Source organism: Muntiacus reevesi, chromosome 9 (assembly GCF_963930625.1).
Source record: "Muntiacus reevesi chromosome 9, mMunRee1.1, whole genome shotgun sequence".
Taxonomy (NCBI): Eukaryota; Metazoa; Chordata; class Mammalia; order Artiodactyla; family Cervidae; genus Muntiacus; species Muntiacus reevesi.
The window spans coordinates 11,939,188-11,948,401 of record NC_089257.1 but is presented as its reverse complement, the minus strand read 5'-3'; the positions used below and the strand labels follow the sequence as shown (position 1 = coordinate 11,948,401).

The 9,214-nt window shown below is 38.6% G+C and overlaps 1 protein-coding gene across 1 annotated transcript; it reads left to right on the top strand.

Moving 5' to 3' along the window:
• Window positions 1–220: 220 nt before the first annotated feature.
• On the top strand, window positions 221–1,183 carry LOC136175633 (olfactory receptor 4A47-like). Its single transcript, XM_065945885.1, has one exon. It carries the CDS (start codon window positions 221–223, stop codon window positions 1,181–1,183), a length of 963 nt encoding a protein of 320 aa, XP_065801957.1.
• The last annotated feature ends 8,031 nt before the right edge of the window (window positions 1,184–9,214 follow it).

Sequence of the window (9,214 nt, the reverse complement as noted above, 5' to 3'; positions counted from 1 at the left end):
TATAAAATTGGTTGTTATGGTCTGACCCCTCATTATACATCTAATCACTGAGAATAGGGAAACGTTCTTATCTGACTTTATGATCCTAATGTCAGGTTTAACACATTGGGTGAATAAAGTACATTAAGCTTATAATCCATGTAAAGGTGTTTTTAATTTTTTGACTTGATTCATAGGTAAACTGCTCCTCATATGTGAAGCCAGCATCTGTGAGGAATAGATGGAACCAAGAAGCAATGTGACTCACTTTGTTCTCCTGGGCCTCACTCAGGATCCAAAGGAGCAGAAAGTCCTTTTTCTTATGTTTTTGTTCTTCTACATTTTGACCATGTTGGGCAACATGCTTATTGTGGTGACTGTAACGTTTAGTAAGATCCTGAATTCGCCGATGTACTTTTTTCTTGCTAGTTTATCATTTATGGATGTCATTTATTCCTCATCTATTTCTCCCAAATTGATTTCAAGCTTGTTCTTAGGGAAAAATACCATATCCTTCCAATCCTGTATGACCCAGCTGTTTACAGAGCACTTTTTTGGTGGGTCAGAGGTCTTCCTTCTGCTGGTGATGGCCTATGACCGCTACGTGGCCATCTGTAAGCCCTTGCACTATCTGGTGATCATGAGGCAATGGGTGTGTGTTGCACTGCTGGTGCTGTCCTGGGTTGGAGGTTTTCTGCACTCAATTATTCAGCTTAGCACTATTTTCGGGCTCCCGTTCTGTGGCCCCAATGTCATTGATCATTTTTTCTGTGACATGTACCCTCTATTGAAACTGGTCTGTACTGACACCTATATCATTGGCCTCTTAGTAGCAGCAAATGGAGGACTGATCTGCACTGTTGTGTTTCTGCTCTTACTCGTCTCCTACGGAGTCATCCTGCACTCTCTGAAGGACCTGAGTCAGGAAGGGAGGCGGAAAGCCCTCCAGACCTGTGGCTCCCACATCACCGTGGTTGTCTGCTTCTTTGTTCCCTGCATTTTCATGTATGTGAGACCTGCAAAGACCTTCCCCATTGACAAATCATTGAGTGTGTTTTATACAGTCATAACCCCCATGCTGAACCCAATAATCTACACTCTGAGAAACTCAGAGATGACAAATGCCATGAATAAGCTTTGGAGAAGGAACATGGTATTTTATGGTAAAAAAAATGCATCATCTACCATGAAGGGGGTCATTTGACATCAGAGACCACTTCTTTGGAATTCAGTAGCTTTCTCAAATCTGATGCTGGTTTCTTTTTCTTCTAAGAATTTATAATTATAATATGAAAAGTTGTACTATAACTATGCAACTGTGCTGTTAATAACATGGATAGTTCCTCTCCATGGTAGAATGCAAGGTCTGTAATATTTTCCTTATCACTGTACCTAGAAAAATGTAAGAAAGATTGAAGGAGCCAATATCATGTAACAGATTAGGGAAGGAAATTTTATATAGTTACACTGATTTTTATCAATTTATGCGTTTTTTTGTTTTAATTTTTTCCAGACAGTATTTATTTTTAGTTAGATTCTTGTCTTTTAAGTTATTCTTTTTATTATTCTATTTAAAGTATTTAATGCTATATACTCGGTGTTTTTTATAAAATTTCAGTTGCATTATACACAAAACTTTTCATGTAACCCTAATTTTTTTGAACAGCTGAAGTGAAATAGATAATAATAAATAGTAAAAATTCAAATCATACAAAATGGGAGAAAGTGTAGAATACATTTCCTATTTATCTTTCAATATATTTTCTAGTCCACTTCTGCAGGGGCACTCTATTTCTTAAGATCCATCTGGTAATAATCTATGTAAAAGCAATTGTATTTAAATATATATATATATATATTTTTTCTGTGTAGGTAAACTTTACTTTTGTAGGAACATCTGTGAAGTATTTTCATAGCAGTCCATTTAGAGCTAAACCTTAATTTTTCTCATACTGCATCATACTCCTTTATAGAGACATATTGAAATTAATGTTTCCATTCTTTTTCATGTTGTTCCTAAAAGTTTTCTATGAAAAGTAATTTTGCAATGGAAATATATTTTTGAATGTGTGTAGGAATGAGCTTCTGGAAGTGAAGCTGTTGGTAAATGTGTTGTGTTTGGATCAATGCTCGGGTGATCCATGCGTTTGAAATGTTGATGGTCATAGCCATTGCCGTCTGTGAAGTTGTACAAGCAGCCACACTCCTGTTCACAGTTTGTGAGAATGTTTTTGTCCACATTCTCAAAATCAACCCTGATAAATACTGATGGCCTATGATAATCAGATTAAATTTGTTTTAAATTTGGTTTTATAATTCACCACAAATCCTTTTGATATAATTGGGTTTGGACATCTTTACACTTGTTTGATATAATTTGTACTTTTTCCCTAGAATTGTCTGTTAATCTCTTTTATCTATTCATTTAATTGTTGATCCTTTCCATGCTGATTTTTAGGAAATAATTGTCTAATAAAGAAACGACACTTTTGTTATCGTACACAAATTGACATCTTTCTGGCCAGTCACCACACAGGGGGTCCTGGAGCTGGTGTCGTCTTGCTGGTTGGCAGAACGGTCAGGCCAGGCTGTCCTGGGTGGCGCTGGCCTGCTGTGAGTGGGCTGGGACAGACTGGGCTGGCACCAGGGCCACGGGCTGGTGGGTGCGGCTTTGGCCCAGCGGTCCTGGGGCTGATGCCTGCCCACTGGTGGGTGAGACCAGGACCTGGGGCTAGGGCCAGCCCCCTGGTGGTGGAGCCGAGTCCCAGGGCCCCTGGCTGCGGGGCCAGGGGCCCCAGCACTTGGGTTGTCTGAGTGGTTGCAGGTCCCAGAGGGCTCTGGGCTGCTGTCCTTGTTACTACCCAGGGTTCTTCACCTCCTTAATCAATAGAAATTGATTAGAGACCAGACAAGAAATTCAGGCAAGGCTCTACTGGGGCCCCCGCTGCAGCAGGGGGTAGAAGGACAAGCAGCTCCTTAGGTGGCATCGTGTGCAGGGGCACGCACACTGCCCTGCTTTCCTCCAGGTTCTGCTTTTTGCTCCAGGCTCTTCAAAAGCGGTGTGTGCTCATGCCAAGTCTCTGCAGTCTAGTCCGACTCTGCAGCCCTGTGGACAGTTGCCCACCAGCTCTTCTGCCCATGGGATTCTCCAGGCAAGAATACTGACGTGGGTTGCCATGCCCTCCGCCAGGGGATCTTCCCAACCCAGAAACTGAACCCATGTCTCCTGAGTCTCCTGCATTTCGGGCAGATTCTTTATCACTGAGCCACCGGAAAGCTCCTATTACCTTAGTTCTTAAACTTATTTTAAAAATTGTGGTCAAATATACATAACAAAATTTTAAATTTTAATCATATTAAAGTGGCATTAATTCACCCTGTTTTTTTTTTTTTTTAATTTTATTTTATTAGTTGGAGGCCAATTGCTTCACAACATTTCAGTGGGTTTTGTCATACATTGACACGAATCAGCCATTGAGTTACACGTATTCCCCATCCCGATCCCCCCTCCCACCTCCCTCTCCACCCGACTCCTCTGGGTCCTCCCAGTGCACCAGGCCCGAGCACTCGTCTCATGCATCCCACCTGGGCTAGTGATCTGATTCACCATAGATAATATACATGCTGTTCTTTTGAAACATCCCACCCTCACCTTCTCCCACGGAGTTCAAAAGTCTGTTCTGTACTTCTGTGTTTCTTTTTCTGTTTTGCATATAGGGTTATCGTTACCATCTTTCTAAATTCCGTATATATGTGTTAGTATGCTGTAATGTTCTTTATCTTTCTGGCTTACTTCACTCTGTATAAAAGCAGTGCTAAGGGGAAGGTTCATAGCATTACAGGCTTACATCAAGAAACAAGAAAAAAGCCAAATAAATAACCTAACTCTACACCTAAAGCAGTTAGAGAAGGAAGAAATGAAGAACCCCAGGGTCAGCAGAAGGAAAGAAATCTTAAAAATTAGGGCAGAAATAAATGCAAAAGAAACTAAAGAGACAATAGCAAAAATCAACAAAGCTAAAAGCTGGTTTTTTGAAAAAATAAACAAAATTGACAAACCATTAGCAAGACTCATTAAGAAACAAAGAGAGAAGAACCAAATTAACAAAATAAGAAATGAAAAGGGTGAGATCACAACAGACAACACTGAAATACAAAGGATCATAAGAGACTACTACCAGCAGCTCTATGCCAATAAAATGGACAACTTGGATGAAATGGACAAATTCTTAGAAAAGTATAACTTTCCAAAACTGAACCAGGAAGAAATAGAAGATCTTAACAGAACCATCACAAGCAAGGAAATCGAAACTGTAATCAGAAATCTTCCAGGAAACAAAAGCCCAGGACCAGATGGCTTCACAGCTGAATTCTACCAAAAATTGAGAGAAGAGCTAACACCTATCTTACTCAAACTCTTCCAGAAAATTGCAGAAGGTAAACTTCCAAACTCATTCTATGAGGCCACCATCACCCTAATTCCAAAACCAGACAAAGATGCCACAAAAAAAGAAAACTACAGGCCAATATCACTGATGAACCTAGATGCAAAAATCCTTAACAAAATTCTAGCAAACAGAATCCAACAACATATTAAAAAAAATCATACACCATGACCAAGTGGGCTTTATCTCAGGAATGCAAGGATTCTTTAATATCCGCAAGTCAATCAATGTAATACACCACATTAACAAATTGAAAGATAAAAACCATATGATTATCTCAATAGATGCAGAGAAAGCCTTTGACAAAATTCAACACCCATTTATGATTAAAACTCTCCAGAAAGCAGGAATAGAGGGAACATACCTCAACATAATAAAAGCTATATATGACAAACCCACAGCAAGCATCACCCTCAATGGTGAAAAATTGAAAGCATTTCCCCTGAAATCAGGAACAAGACAAGGGTGCCCACTCTCACCACTACTATTCAACATAGTCTTGGAAGTTTTGGCCACAGCAATCAGAGCAGAAAAAGAAGTAAAAGGAATCCAGATAGGAAAAGAAGAAGTGAAACTCTCGCTGTTTGTAGATGACATGATCCTCTACATAGCAAACCCTAAAGACTCTACCAGAAAATTACTAGAGCTAATCAACGAATATAGTAAAGTTGCAGGATATAAAATTAACACACAGAAATCCCTTGCATTTCTATACACTAACAATGAGAAAACAGAAAGAGAAATTAAGGAAACAATACCATTCACCATTGCAACAAAAAGAATAAAATACTTAGGAGTATATCTACCTAAAGAAACAAAAGACCTGTACATAGAAAACTATAAAACACTGATGAAAGAAATCAAAGAGGACACAAACAGATGGAGAAACATACCGTGTTCATGGATTGGAAGAATCAATATTGTCAAAATGGCTATTCTACCCAAAGGAATCTATAGATTCAATGCAATCCCTATCAAGCTACCAACGGTATTTTTCACAGAACTAGAAAAAATAATTTCACAATTTGTATGGAAATACAGAAAACCACGAATAGCCAAAGTAATCTTGAGAAAGAAGAATGGAACTGGAGGAATCACCCTCCCTGACTTCAGCCTCTACTACAAAGCCACAGTCATCAAGACAGTATGGTACTGGCACAAAGACAGAAATATAGATCAATGGAACAGAATAGAAAGCCCAGAGATAAATCCACGAACCTATGGACACCTTATCTTTGACAAAGGAGGCAAGGATATACAATGGAAAAAAGACAACCTCTTTAACAAGTGGTGCTGGGAAAACTGGTCAACCACTTGTAAAAGAATGAAACTAGAACACTTTCTAACACCATACACAAAAATAAACTCAAAATGGATTAAAGATCTAAATGTAAGACCAGAAACTATAATTCACCCTGTTATGCAAACAATACCACTGTCTATCATTGGCAGAACATTTCCAGCTTCCCAAACTGAAATTCCACAGCTAGTAAATAAAATTTCCCACTTCCACTCAGTGAGCCCCAGGCAATCACCATTCTTTCTGTGAGCTTGACTACTTTAAGTGCCTCATGTAAAGTGGAATCATTTATTAATATTTTGATTGCCTTTTTCCACTCAGTGTAACATCCTTTCCCTATTAAATGCTGTTGGCGCCCTTGTGGAAAATTATCTAAGCACTTACAAAAGGTTTATTTCTAGACTCTCTTAATTCCTTTAGTTTGTTGTCTGTCTTTATTCCAAAACTGGCGCTGTGACTACCATTGTTTAGTGTAATGTTGTAGAATCAGGAAATATTAGACTGACCACTTTCTCTTTCCTTTTCAAGATTGTCTTGGAAAAAATTGGAGTCCTTGAGATTCCATATGAGTCTTGGCATGAATTTTTCTATTTCTGCCAAAAACGTTTTTGGGGTTTTGATAAGGATTGCACTGAATCTGTTGGTCACTTATAGTCATATTAACATCTTAATGCTAATTAATAACCCGATTCATAAATTTCTTTCCATATATGGGTGTGTATTCTCTGAGTAACATTTTGCAGTTTTCAGTTTACAAGATTTTTGTCTCTTTGGTTATGTTTTTTCTTAACTATTTTATTCTTTATGATGTGCTTGTAGGTGGAATTATTTTCTTTGTTTCTCCTGGGTTATTCACAATGGTATAGAAATTCAACTCCATTTCACATAAAATCTCAACAAATTGGAATTAGAAAGAGTGTACCTTGACATAATAAAGTTCATATATTTACAGATCACAGCTAACATCATCCTCAACTTTGAAAGATTGAAAACTTCCCCATTAAAATATGGATGAAGAGGGCACACTCTCACAAGCCCTTTTTAACATAGTATTGCCATAAAAATTCTTATGAAAATTTTAGAGTTTTCTAAGTATAACTCCTGTCAACTCTGAAAGTGAGATAATTTTATTCATTATCTCATTTTTAAAATTTAGTTTTACTTTCTGTAATAGAGATTCTTTAAAAACTTTTTATTTTATTCAGAGTATAGCCAATTAATGAGTGTCACCAGTGGCTCAGTGGTAAAGAATCCACCTGCAATGCAGGAGACTCAGAAGACAAGGGTTCAATTCCTGGGTTAGGATTGTTCTCTGAGGACATGGCAACCCACTCTAGTATTCTTCCCTGGATAATGCTGTGGACAGAGGAGCCTGGTGGGCTATAGTCCATGGTTCTCAAGGAACTAGACATGACTGAGTGACTGAAAATGAAGGCACAGTCATTAACAATGTGGTGATAGTTTCAGGTGGAGAGCAAAGGGACCCAGTCACGGATACATGTATCCATTCTCCCCAAACTCCCTTCCCATTCCGGCTGCCACATGACACTGACAGAGCTTCCTGTTCTGTACATGAGGCCTTGTTGGTTATCCACTTTAAATGAAGTGATTTGAACGTGTAGATCTCAGCCTTCCTAATTCTCTCCCACATTGTCCTCCACTGACAACCATAAGTGTGCTCTCTGAGTCTCCGAATCTGTTCTGCTTTGCTCATTGGTATCATGTCTGTAACAGTGCTTCTGATGGTATTCATTTTCTATCCTTTCAATCTCATCTTAAACATATCCTTTTAAGAAAGATCATCTCTCCTTACATTATCCATAGTAGAATTTTCCTTCTTATTTTCTGTCACACTACCTTATTTCTTAACTTATAAGTAGTGTAAAGAATAAAACTACTTTATTAAATTGTTTTTTTTTCTTTATTGCCTGAATCATAAATAACATCCATGCAGGAGGAAAATTTTGCATGATTTTCCAACCAATTTTAGAAATTGCTGAACCCTCATTCAACATACAATTGCTGGCATAACTGCATAACACAGGTGTCCTGACCTTTTAAAAATTAATTGGATAAATAATTAGCTGTTATCTCTAAAATGTTGACATATTTAGTTGTGTTTTCTGATATAATTTTATATCTCTAACAAAATTTTAAGCTGAGAATAAGTTCAGTTCAGTTCAGTCATTTAGTCAAGTCCAGCTCATTGCCACCCCATGGACTGTAGCAATCCAGCCTTCCTTGTCCATCAACATATCCCATAGCTCACTCAAATTCATGTCCATCAAGTCGGTGATGCCATCCAACCATCTCATCCTCTGTTGTCCCCTTCTCCTCTCGCCTTCAATATTTCCCAGCATCAGGGTCATTTCAAATGAGTCAGTTCTTCACATTAGGTGGCCAAAGTACTGGAGCTTCAGCATCAGTCCTTCCAATGAATATTCAAGACTGATCTCCTTTAGGATGGACTGGTTGGATCTCCTTGCAGTCCAAGGGACTCTCAAGAGTCTTCTCCAACACCACAGCTCAAAGGCATCAATTCTTCAGTGCTCAGCTTTCTTTATAGTCTGACTCTCACATCCATACATGACTACTGGAAAAACCATAGCTTTGACTAGATGGGCCTTTGTCTGCAAACTAATGTTTTTGTTTTTTAATACGCTGTCTAGGTTTGTCATAGTTTTTCTTCCAAGCAACAAGTGTCTTTTGATGTCATGGCTGCAGTCACCATTTGCATTGATTTTGGAGTCTAAGAAAATAAAGTCTGTCACTGTTTCCATTGTTTCCCAATATATTTGCCATTAAGTGATGGGACCAAATGCCATGAACTTTGTTTTTTTGAATGTTGGGCTATAGCCAGCTTTTCCCCTTTTCTCTTTCCCTATTATCAAGAGGCTTTTTAGTTCCTCTTCACTCTCTGCCATAAGGGTGGTGTCATCTGCATATCTGAGGTTATTGATATTTCTCCCGACAATCTTGATCCCAGCTTGTGCTCCATCCAGCCCAGCATTTCACATGATGTACTCTGCATTTAAGTTAAATAAACAGAGTGACAACATACAACCTTGACTCACTCCTTTTGCAATTTGACCCAGTCCATTGTTCCATGTCCGGTTCCAACTGTTACTTCTTGACCTGCATACAGATTTCTCAGGAGACCCGTAAGGTGGTCTGGTATTCCCATCTGTTAAGAGTTTTCCAGTTTGTTGTGATCCACACAGTCAAAGACTTTGGCGTGGTCAATAAAGCAGAAGAAGATATTTTTCTGGAACTCTCTTGCTTTTTTGATGATTCAATCCATGTTGGCAATTTGATCTCTTGCTCCTCTGCCTTTCCTAAATCAAGTTTGAATATCTGGAAGTTCTCATTTCACATACTGTTGAAGCCTGGCCTGGAGAATTTTGGGCATGACTTTGCTAGCATGTGAGATGAGTGAGATTGGGCAGTAGTTTGAATATTCTTTGGCATTGCCTTTCCTTGGGATTTGAAT

Bases quoted from the DNA above. Each gene is read 5' to 3' on its own strand.
- LOC136175633 (XM_065945885.1), top strand. From the start codon at position 221: ATGGAACCAAGAAGCAATGTGACTCACTTTGTTCTCCTGGGCCTCACT.